The following is a 12,945-nucleotide window of genomic DNA, read 5'->3' as shown; positions in this document are numbered from 1 at the left end:
GGAAGAGCAGAGAAGTGGAGAGTAACTTAAAGATTTAAAAAAAAGACATTCCCACTGATGTTCATGCCAGGGAAGGTTTCAGTCCTCATCAGTCAGATGGCCAGAAAGGGGGAGTAATTTAAAAAAATCATAGAGACATAGATCTCTTGTTTCCAAGGAGACAGTCTTCTTGTGGTACTTTGCTTGAAAGTTATTCCTTGCCCTGATGAAAAGCTGAGGGGAATGAAGAGTGCCTGACCTGCTGGAAGTGGACCACCAGCTAGAACTTTCAAAGATTCAAATGATAGCAGAGCAGCATGTGGAAATAAGTAAGGTTTGGAAGGCACAGGACTGGCCTATGGACAGTGTAGACAATAGGAGATTTCCTTTAGGCAGGAAATCTGACCAAGGACCACTGTATTTGACCAGGATTCTGCAGGCATGGGGCCTGGGTGAGGCTGAAGATAGGAGACCTCTTGTAGGAAGCAGGAAAACGAAGAGATTACTGAGTAGGAGAGTGGATACAATGCATAACAGAAACCAATCTTGGAATATCGAGGCCAGGAGATGATAGCTGATAATGAAGTAACAGAAGTATCACCTCAAAGATGGGAGTAGCAAGTTTTGGGCTGTAATAGATGACGAGCAAATACATGAGAAATCCCAGGCCTTCTATGGCTACCAGCAACTGAGAAGCATTCATGTAAAGTCTAAAAAGTAGATAACTCTGGTTGGCAAAAAAGAACATTTGTAAAAGGAGAGCCAGGACTCAGAAATAGGGAGAGATGGATGGAGTTAGTATTTTGGAGCATTAATTATGTCAGACATTGTGTTGAGTACTTTACTTCTTATTTAAAACTCAAATCCACCCAAAAAAGTAAGAGATACCATCCCCATTTTATAGATAAGAAGTCTGAGGCTTAGATTTCAAGTTTTATTATAGTTGGGAAGACTCAATATCAGATTAACAAAAAGAACAGAGGTAGGCAATAGGGATACCTTTTAACAGGGAGCTAACAGAAGAAGCTTTAAAAAATTATCTTATACTAAGATAAAATAAACAAAACCAAGAAAACTTACTCTTGGGCCTGGAGTTCCAGGTGAACCCTATAACATAAAAAAATTTTTGAAGTATTTATTTAGTAGATATCTCAAACCAAGCAGGCATATAAGCATCAATGGTAAACAGATATAAATGTAAATAAACTCACTGGAGGCCCCGGTTGACCTCTTGGTCCTTGGGGACCCTAGAAGAAATGGAGACAAAGCACGATATGTATATATTATGCTTTTGGCTTGGTATAAACAAGATGTCTAAGATTCTACTGCTATCGTTGCCTTTTTGTATGAGGCAAGTGATAGGATTCAAAGTTGTTTTAGTATTTGGAAGTTAAATGTTCTTAAACTCAGCTGTCACCCACATTCATGAACAAGCTGAATATATACTTCCACGTTTTGTTGATATTACTAGAAACTAAATTGATTCATTTCAATAAACTTATAAATGTAACATTTAAGAATGTGAATTCTGTTTTTCCTGTTCTGTCTACCATCCACCCAATCGTAAAAAATGAAGGTTTCAGTGTACTTAGACATCTCCTTTTCCTTCAATATCCACCTATAATTTGGTTACCCACTGCTGTTGATTTGACCTCCAAATCTTTCCCCAAAAGTACTACTCCATCCTCACAGCAACTGCCTTAGTTTAATGTTGATCATGTGCTGTGGACTAAATGTTTGTGTCCCCTCCTACATTCATATATTGAAGCCCTAATCACCAACGTGATGATATTTACAGGTGGGGGGTGTGTCTTTGGGAGCTATTTAAATCATGTGGAGCCTTTATGAATGGTAGTGCCATTATAAGAAGAGACATGAGAGAGATGATCTCTATCATGTGAGGTTGTAGCAAGAAGGCTATCTGCAAACCACGTAGAGGACCCTCATTAGATATGGAATCTGTTAGCACCTTAATCTTGGACTTCCTGTCTCCAGAACTATGAAAAATAAGTGTTTGTTGTTTAAGTCATCCAGCCCATGGCAATTTGTTATAGCAGCCCCAGCTGACTAAGATATCATGCTGTGCCTGGACTCCTAATTTGACTTCCTGACTTTATTCTCTCTACTATGCTAACTACATTCTAGTTATAAAATGGAAATCTAATCATATCATTATTTAATTAAAATCATTCAGTGGCTTTTTACTGCTTAGTGGGTAAAGTATAAACTTCTTATCAGTGAAAGACAACATCTACTGAGAGCTCACTATGTCACGTTGTGTGCTCATTTATTAAGAGCTCATTGTACGTCAAGTTGTGTGCTATATTTCTACTTCACAGTTAAGAAAATGGAATGGTTAAGTAACTAGCAAATTAGGGGCAGAGCTAGGATTCAAATCCAAGGTAGTTAAATACAAAGGTATATGCTCTTAGTCAATATACACCCCCACCTACTCTTCAAGGTCTGGAACTTTATTTCCACTTACTCTTCCCAACTCATCCTACACTACATCTATAACCAACCACTTGTGGATCTCTGAATCTTCCAAGTACTTTTACACATGCATTCTCTTGCATGTGCTATTTCCTTGACCAGGAATGTTCCTCCTTACCTTTTCTATTTAATTCCCATTCCTCTTCCTATACTTTAAAACTCTATATGCACCTTGCCACCTTCCTCCTCAACTAACCACTTCTGCATTCCATAGTACATAACAAACTAGAAAGTCCCTACAGACCTTTAAAAATGTCTTAGTCACCTTCTCATTTTCTGGAACAGGAATAGTGTCCAATACATAGGGGTTCAAAGACTGTTAATGAATGAATGATGTTAAAATTAACTAGTATTAATTTAGAGATTAGAATAGTTGAAAGGTATATAGTAAAATGTGAAAAGTTATGCTGGCATTTTCCAAAACAAAACAGTAGTAATCACTGTTAAGAATGCTCAAAATTTAACTTACTTGATGGTCAATTGAATGTTAAGACTATCCTGAGTCAAATTCAGATTATGGTTAAAAGATGGTAAAGCAAAATTTATCTTCAACTGAGTTTTGAACAACGTCGATGCTATGCTTGACTTGTATTAAGTATCTCTTATTGCCAAAGCTGTTGATTCTAAATATACTGTGACAATAAGAACAAACAACACATTGTAACTTAAAAAGGATAGAGTACTCCAACATCATGCCTGCTGGACATTTCTTAGTTTGCATGGTTTATGATTAAAATTTAAAGCAGAAAATGCATAAAACTTTTATCTCAGAAGCTGCATGGTAAGTTAGAGAGATTTCATGTTGGAGATAGCCTTTTAAATATGCAGGGTCTCACAGTGAAATTGGCTTTGTAAGTTTCTCCATTTTGGATCAGCATTGTAAAAATAAACAGTTGACATTTTACTCTACTTAGCATATTTCTGACATTTGCAAAATCTCACTGAAGGTCTAGTACAAAATATCTATCTTATCTTTAACTTCGAAAAGGCATTTTGTCATAGAAGAAATTATTTTTACTGAGTTCACTTCAGCTTGTTACCCAGAACGAGTCAGATCACCACAATATGATAAAATGAAATGCTTCAAACCAAACAAGACAGGGCAGGACAATCCCAAGGAAACAAATGCATAGAATAAGGCCAAGTAAAACAAAATATTGTAATATTTATTAGTTCTTTTTTATTCTACCTAACCCGTCACTAAGGAAAAGTTACTCAACTCTCTCTACATATTATGTAAACAAGTATATAAAGAAGGGTATCATACAAACAGTTTATAAAAAAACTACAATTGTCTGTGGTAATTTCCTATAGGGGAACCAAATTAATGTGAATGGTGATAGTGGTTATTTGGCTATAGTGAAAGCACTACCTTTGAAAATAGACTCTCAATTTAATCCCACAATTTACATATGATCCTTCAAAGGTAACATATTTTTTTCATTAAACTTGAAAAATATTGGTAAGTGTATGTCCTTAAACCTGACTATGTTAGACTTTGCCTTTGTGTAAATACAATCTTGGTTTAGGTTCATGATCTTTACTTTAGGCTGCCTTATGTACAGAGAGCTTCCCTTTTCTCAGTTATAATCCAAGAAGCTTGCATGGTAGATGTCTAGCAGCATCCCTGGTCTATACACATTAGATGCCACCAGGAACTTTCCCTTTTCTCCAGATGTGACAAGCAAAAATGTCTCCACACACTGCCAAATGTCTCTTGGAAGGGGGAGCAAAATGGCTCCTCGTTGGGAACCACTGCTTTAGAGGGTTTAATTGGGAGTTTTGGTAATATTAAATAATATTTATTATTAGACAGTAATGTAATTAAGATGGCATGAATGAATTTATGAGTTATTCCCTATAAGGCATAGGGGATAACTGCATATCAGGAATCTATTTACGTGGAATCTGTACATGGGAGGTTGGGCTACTCTGAAAGTAGGTGAGGGATGTGTACATACCATCTTCCTTACCCAAGCTGCTCCTAACCCTTATTTTCTGAGTGGTACTATGAATAGCACAATAGCATGGGATTTGTAAGATCTGGGCTCTGGTCTTATCTCCGTATCTAACTAGCTGTATACCCTTGAGGGAGTTGCTGCACATTTGGATCTCAAATATCTCAACTGTAACATTACAGGTTTGGTGAAGATAATCTCCAACATTCACTTTAGAATTGTGATTTTCAAGCCTTTTTTTAAGCAGTTTTCTTCCTAATGTTTTGTATCTGGAGAAAGAAGGTCACGTGCATACAAATTGGGAATTGTAATTTTGATGTTTGTATGAATGTAAGGAGAATGTGTACTTGAATTAAAAGAGTTCAATAGTTTTTCATTTGAATGAATTATACTATCTGTGAATTTTAAAAAGAACCGCATACATATATGCTTTAAATTCTTAATTTGTTAATATTTAGGATATATTTTTCCATAACTTAGCTTTTCCTTATAATGCTTAAACCATCCTCCTCTCTTTCAAACTGGGGGCAAATAAGATAATTCTGCCAATCAAGAACTGTGAAACATTTAGAGGTAATATTTGAGAATGTGTCAGTGGGACTCTTCAACATTTTACTAATTTTCATTAAATAATACGATATGAAAATGAAGCAGCCAATCTAAAAATTCATGCTGGGATTGTTTGCTCTTCATTTTTTCTACTTCTGTGGCTTTAAGTTATATGTTTTAAGTTGCGACATTTTGTTAAAATCGTTTTCAGATGATTGACACTAGGAGATTATTTCTGCTATAAGTTAAGTTTTTAAAATAATTGTATCCCAATATTTCCAGCAATCCTCTTTGCATTAGTTACTTTAAATGTTACTCAATCATGTTCTAAAAGTGTTTGGGGAGTCTCATGAAAATCAAGAGATTTTTGTAACCTTTCAAGGTTAATTTGCCATTAACATGATATTTTTGACGTATGGGGAGAGGAGGGAATTCTCATACTATCCACTAGGGAGTTTTCTCAGGATGTCACAAAATTCTGCCTCAGTTTAGAGTATATTTATGAATCCAGAGACTTATTTTTAAAATAGTACACAGGCAAACAGATAGAAGCAAGTATAGAGTAGAAAGGAAAGTAAGTCTTTCATATAAGGCAATACAGAAATAGCTCTCTTAGTGGTGGTGAGGACTTATTTGGGATCATTACTATAGTTTACAGTGTTAAACTGTAGAAGATATAAATCTTCCTAACCAAGAAATCCAAATTCATGCTAATGGGTATACTTTTCATATGTTGTGCAATGAGCTGTAATGTGTTACCCCCCCCTCAGCCCCGCCCTCCCCTTAAGGCACTGAATCATGATTTGGTCTTGGTATAAAACTTGGTAAGAACAGCATAGCTTTATAAACTCTTACACCAGCTTCATTAAGAACCTAAAAATACGATTTATGAAACCAATTTAATAGACTGTTGTGATTCTGATCTTTGTACAAAGAATGGAGTGTCATATTTGTCCCAATACAATAGGTCTTAGCTAACAAAATTCATTCCCAAAATGCTCCATGTATTGGTATTATTTGAAGCTGATCCCCTTGGGGATGTTACATTCTGAAGCACAGTAGTTAATTACGAGTCTTTAGCCAGTCAATTATTTAAACCATTCCCTTTAAGAAAACAAACCTGTAGCGTATACTGAAAAAGTCCTAATCAGAGCGTAAAAAAATGTTATTAAGCTTTTCCATAAGATGAAAGCAGAAAAAGGTTTAATTAAACGTTTTATGGATTAAGTTAATTGCAGATGGTCTCTAGGAGTTGAAAGATTACTTCAATAAAGCTCCTTAAATCATAATGGAATAAAAGGAAAAGAGGTGATAAAAATATATTGATATTTAGTGCCAGTTATTCAACAATGAAAACAGAATAAACTAATAATTCTAATGTGTCAATTAACTGTATTTTTCAGAAGGTAATTTTACTGCCTACACTAAATGCCACTGTGTCCCCCACCTTGGGACTGGGAATTTGTACCTTGTTTTTGAAGAGAACTATGGCAACCCACTGAGCAAAAGACTAAGCAGTATGTTAATTCATGAAATGTTACTTTAACCAGCTAGAATTGGAAGTAATTGTTAACTTTTTAATTTTAGGGACCAATATTCATTTATTTATCAGTTCATTTCTCAAATACTACCTACTACATAGCAGGTTTTATTCTGGACACTGATAACCAGTGTATCAAAGTTGCCTGCTCTCATGAAGTTTATATTCTAGCAGAGGAGATAGAAAACAAATCATTTCAAATAGCACTAACTGCTATCAAGAAAACAAAACAGGATATTGTGAAAGAGAATGACCAGGAATAACAAGACTGAGTTGTCATGGAAGGCTTCTCTAAGATGATGGTTGAGCAGAATCCTGAGTGACGAGATAAGAACCAGTCATTTAAAGAGCAGGTGAAAAAATTTCCTAGGTAAAAGGAAAGCATGTTCCAAAGAATAGAGATAAGGTCCATATAGTTGGTAAGGAGAAAATGGTACACCTTGAGTTTGGAGAGGCAAATAGGAGCTAGTTCATGTAGGGCATTGCAAGCCAGGGTAAGGAATTTAGATTTTATTCAAAGTACAAGAAGGAGTCATTAAAGAGGTTTTAAAGAGTGGAGTGATATAGTCTGATTTATGCTTTAGCAATACCACTCTAGCTGCTATGTAGAGAACATATTGTAGTGAAGAAAACTGGAAGGAACAGAAAGAATTCAGGAGTCCAGGGGAGATACTATGGTGATCTGGACAAAGGTGCCAGTGATGAAGAATGAGGCAAGTGGAAGGATGCAGAATAGATATTTGATCTGACTGGAACTAACCTGTGCTTTATGAGGAGCCTATTAATTTTCTTTTTGTAGAATCATAGACTCAGAGCTGGAAGGGACTTTAAAGGTATGTATGTATTCTAATTCCCTACTCAGTGCAGGAATACCAGCGCAATAACTCAAAGAGATAGTCATTAGACTGCCAGTGACACACTCACCATCTCACAAAACGATCTTGTTTTAAAGCAGTCCATTATTATATTAGACAGCTCATCATTATATTGAGTTGAAATTCATTTCATCATTCCATCCATTTAGTCAATCATTATCTATTTTGTGATAATTATATGCTGGGTATTATGAAACACTGGGAATTTGATGGCATCAAATATCCTTCATGCCCTCATGGAACTCACTGTCTCTCAGGGAGCTAAGCACAGAAATTGAAAATTCAATAAATAAATCATTTAAATTTTATAATCTAGAGTTACTCATTATACATATTCTCTCTTCCTTTCAAATATTTAAAGACAACTATCACATCTCAACGCCTCAAACCTTCTCTAATTCATTCACCAATAATTATTAAATATTTGTTGAACACCAACTATAAGACAGGCACTTTCTTAGGTGTTGGGGACACAGTGTTAAAACAACAGATAAAATCTCTGTGTCAAGGCACCTATATTCTAGTGAGGGGAGATATAATAAGCAGAAAACCAAATTGGTCTGCAGTATGTCAGGTTGTAAGACAACAGGTTAAGGAAAGACAGGGAATCTCAGACAGGTGGAGGCACTGCTATTTTACATAGGTTGGTCTGAAAGAGCCTCTCTGATAAGAGGACATTTAGGTAAAGACCGAGGAACAGTTGCCAGGCATTGTAATAGGTCTTGCGGACTAGATATTATGTCCATGGGTGGCAACTGGGTGAGGCTAAAACATCAGCAAATCTACCTTGAGCAACTTATCTTTAAATTACAACCTGAAGATGAGTAGGAACTATAGGGATAAAGAATTGGGCAAGAAAAAGCAGGTGCAAAACCCAGGAAGTGAAGAGACAGCATTTTACTATCTTAAGTTTATTCCTATATGCCTCCTGTGCTTGGTTTCAATACCCCTCATTTCAGTCCATGCCTGCCCTGTTTATGGCTGCTGCTTTAATAAGTTCTGCTGGGAAAGTGGCCCTTTAACAAAATATCTTCTTTAACTTGAAAGAATTGACATCCTAGAAAAGTAGGAAATAGAGCCAGTGTAAGCCATTCAGGCCTGAAAATGCTGTGTAGTTTTCCCTCATCCTTTCACCATTGTTTCCAGCTGGCTGAAATATACAACTAATGATTTGCTTCTGCTTTGCAGCCCTCTTGGGTGCTGACTGGATCTAGTGGCATATATCTAAAGTGACTTGACAGTCCTCTTTTTCTGGCACTGGTGAAGAAGGCTCACACCTCCTCTACTGATGCCTAACAAGACAAATATTCCATTTCACACAGTGATTTGGAAAGAATGTGACTGGCAGATTCTTAAACATGTCTAGGGCTTATCAGATTTCACTGCAATATACCATATAGGTTAGTTCTACTTCTTGAAAACTATAATTTTATTTTCATTCCAGTATCAGAGACATAATAATGAAAAAAATCAAAAAACGTCCTTGCTTTCATGGAGCTTATAACCTAGTGACAGGTGACACTATAACCGCAAATTTAATTAAACTTACAGTTTCACCTCTAAAGCCTTTTTCCCCTCTGGGTCCCTGAAAGAGAAAAAAGTTTAGTGTTGTTGATAGTTATTTATCAAATGTAGTTGAGACTATATACAGAAACATGATAATTTATGTTGTTTTTCCCCCATCCAGCAAGACTTGTTTAGTTAAATTTATATAAATTTTAGTTTTCTTTTCCTAAGAAGAGCAAAACAAAAACAAATGCAATCTATTGATTCATCATGTCTGTTTTGCTATCCCTAATTCCAACTTAAAGTGAGATAGGGTTATGCTACTTATTCATTCAATTAAGTCAAAACAGCTGATCTGACTATCAAATGCAAAATAGTTTAGAAAAGAAATTAACAGGTTAAATTCTTCTAAAATTGTTTCCTTCAGCCTTTGAAAAATCTTGCTTCCAGGATGGTTTCATCCTTCTCTTTTATCTTCTTTTTTAATTCCTCCTTCTAAGCTACATCCCATAAATGTTGATATGTTGTATACATTTTCAGTCAGTTCAAAATATTTTCTAACTTTCGTTGAGACACTCTGGTCCATGAATTATTTAGAAGTGTGAGGTTTAATTTTCAAGTATTTGGAGATTTTCCTATTATCTTTCTAGTTTATTGATTCTTAGTTTAATTCCATTATGGCCAGAGAACATACCTTACATGACTTCTGTTTAGTAAAATTTGTTTTAGGATCTAAAATATGGTTTATATCAGTAACTGTCCCATGTGCACTTGAAGATAATGTGAACTCTGCTGTTGCTGGATGGAACTACTGTTATTCCTGTTAATATTTTCATGTTCATCCTTGTGGAAATTGTGTATGTATTTTTTAATTAAAAAATGAAATAATACTATTCATCTTTTCTGTAACCTGAATTTGCACCTTCAAAATATTAATGCTTTTCTATATCAGTCCACAATTCCCACATAACTATAATGCTTACCAGTATTTCAAAAACGATATTTTAAATGAATTGCCTATTAATTTTTTTCTAATTTTTCTCATGATAAACAACACTGTGATAAATGTCCTTGAACTCTTAAAAATTTTTGATAAAAATTGTCTTCCAGAAAGTTTGTTTGAAATTGCATTCACACTTGCAATACATGGGAGTGTATGTTTCTTTTAATCATGCTATGATATACTATCACTTTTGTTAATCTTGCAGGCTAAAAATACCATCTCATTATTATTCACAATTTATATATTACTTCTTTTGTGTGTCCTACCTTGTCCTTAATTCACTTTAAACTATGATACTAACTTTAAAAAACTGATTTTTAAGATACCTTTACAGAACTTTTTTAATACCCTCCCCCATTCCCAATCCAGTATTAACAACTTGGTACATATCTCTTCATACTTTTTTTCTAATCAAATATTGACAAATGTATTTACATGTGCATGGGGTGATTGGTCATATTTTATAATGTTGATATCATATACTCTTTTATGCATCATATTTTTCACACTTAATAATACCTCATGAAACAAGTACAAGTCAGCCAAACTAGACACAAATAATTCTTTTTAGTAGTTGCATAATATTCCACAAAGTGGCTAGATCACAGTTTACTCAACCATTCCTCTACAGATGAGCATTCATGTGATTTCATACTTTTTTTTGCCAATACAAACAGTGCTGTGAGAAAAAAAAAAAACAACTCTGTAAAATATCCTTAGTGTATTGAGTACTTTTATTTCTATGGGACAAATTCGTCAAAGTGGAACTGCTTGGTCATAGGGTATATGTATATATATTTTAACAAATATCTCTCCATAAAGGCTGTAATTCACATTTCTATTAGTGATAAACAAAAATACCTTTCTCCCTACAGCCCTTTCTGAGAGGTTAGATGTAATATCTCATTATTACCTTAATTTGGATTCTTCTGCTTAAAGTTAGGAGACCATCTTTTGAAATAATTACTGACCTTTTGGATTTGTTCTTCAATTCTCTACTAAGTTTTCTATCTTTTTCATACCAATTTGTAAAGCTCTTTATATATTAACCCATTATATGTTGTATGCTTTGCAATTATTCCCCAATTATATTAGTTTTATTTATGGAATCTTGTGCCATACAAAATTTAAAATTTTTCACGTATTCAAATATATCTTCTGTTCTTTTATAGTTTTCAGATTTGCTATCTTATATAAAAGGTATCCTTAACCCTTAAGATATACTTTAGTTCCCTAGATAATTTTTTTTAAGATTTAAAATGCTTCTTCTTTTTTCTCTCTCTCTTATTTAAACAAAATCTTTAAAAGCTCATCTGAGATTTTTAAAAAATTGGGTGAAATAGGGTTCCAATTTCTTACAGCAGCAGGAAGACTAAAAGGAATTTTGTTTCCCTTCCCTGTCACTGATATAGGAATGGGTGTGTGGCTGATTAATAGACATGAGAAAAAAAATGTAATGGGAGACTTCTAGAAAAAGTTTTATTTTTCCCAAGACAGGGACACAGGTCACTTTTTCACTTTGGATAATTATATCTAGATGTGATTCCCGAGAAATTGTAGTCGTTTGCTCTAAGCCTAATTATGAAGATAACATTCAGGATGGCAGAGGAGAGGTATGGAATTTGTCTTGGATAACATGATTGAGTCACCAAATTAACCAAACCTGAAGCCCTTCCTAACTCTGGGATTCCCAAAATGAGATATAAGTTTCCTTACTGTTAATGCCAATTTGACTCAGGGTTCCTATTACTTGCAGCCCAAATCATTCTAACTGATACACCATTTTCTTTATAATTAAATTTCTATGTAGTCTGAGATCTAATTCTGGGCTCCAGCCTGTTACAATGATCTATCCTTTGTACTACCACAAAGTTTCATTTACAAAGACTTTGAAATAATGTTTTCTTATTTGGAAAAGCAAATCCTCCTTCCCCCACCACTATTTTTTTCCACAATGTGTTTTGGCCATTCTCAAATGCTTATTCTTTCATAGGGAACTTTCCTTAGAAGTTTCTTCTGAGAATAGAAAAAATAGAAGATGGAAAAAATTCGATGTGTATGCTGAGCTTTTAAGGGCCTTTAAGAATTATCTATAAACAAAACACAGTAAGATATTTTAATTGAGCCATTTCTTTATATTTCCCTTGACCAATTAATATTTCACATTTTTGACAGAGGAGGACAATCATTCCATAATCAGAACAGTATGTGTTCCTTAGCTTGCTGAAGAACCACCCACTGAAATATGAGAATTCTCCCACTTAGACTATATATCTCTGAGTGGTAAATGCTGCAAATCTATAGAAATACTGAGTTACACATTTCATTTTTTTAAATTAAAAAGCCAGTAACTTTGTTGGTGAATTCTTCTCTGAATTTATCAAAGAGAATAGTGATAAGCAACATTTGAAACAATCTATTTTATATTTTAAAACTCTGTGTCATCACTTTCAAATGATTCAAAATATTGATTTCCTGCAGAGAATGAATCTTTCCTTTCCAAGTCTCAGTTTTCCTCTTGTTATGTTTACACTATTGTTAGTATTGTAAAACCCTCCCATGACCACCTCACTGTCTTATTTCTCTATTTTATTTCAGAGCAAGATTCCCTAAGGCACTGGCATATATTAACTGTCTCAATTTCCTCTCCAGACATAGCTTGAATGGAACGGAAAGAGCACTGCTCTTGAAGTAGGAAATATCATCTATGTTATGCACTACCTGTATCATCTTATATAACTTGATGAATCTCTCTAAATGTCACCTGTTTTCTTACATCTTAAATGCAAATAATCATACCTACTCCAAAAGTTTGCTTAAGAATTTGAGAAAAATTATTAAACATTTTTGTTTACCTCCTTCTTCACTGCAAGCTGCACTCCATCTTCTATGGCAACTTATTCTCTTAAAGATCACTGTTAGCTACTCCTTTTTCAAAACTGATCTTAACCTTGTGCTTTTCTGGTTTTCCTGCTATTCCCACCAACTATTTCATTCCTTTATAGGGGGCACTTCCAAAGATTCAAATCTTGGCTGTTGTGT

At 34.5% G+C, this 12,945-nt stretch overlaps 1 protein-coding gene across 1 annotated transcript in view; it reads right to left on the bottom strand.

Annotated features, from left to right (window-relative positions):
- COL24A1 (collagen type XXIV alpha 1 chain) overlaps positions 1–12,945 on the bottom strand; it is a 346,898-nt gene that overhangs the window by 22,729 nt on the left and 311,224 nt on the right. The window contains exons 54-56 of the mRNA XM_057714246.1: positions 8,944–8,979; positions 1,191–1,226; positions 1,060–1,086 (exon numbers count right to left, since the gene is read on the bottom strand). Coding sequence (XP_057570229.1) covers positions 1,060–1,086; positions 1,191–1,226; positions 8,944–8,979 — 99 coding nt within the window. The remainder of the gene's footprint in view (positions 1–1,059; positions 1,087–1,190; positions 1,227–8,943; positions 8,980–12,945) is intronic.

Source organism: Hippopotamus amphibius, chromosome 1 (genome assembly GCF_030028045.1).
Source record: "Hippopotamus amphibius kiboko isolate mHipAmp2 chromosome 1, mHipAmp2.hap2, whole genome shotgun sequence".
Lineage (NCBI taxonomy): Eukaryota > Metazoa > Chordata > Mammalia > Artiodactyla > Hippopotamidae > Hippopotamus > Hippopotamus amphibius.
The sequence above is the reverse complement of the archived record's forward strand: the minus strand, read 5'-3'. Positions and strand labels throughout refer to the sequence as shown.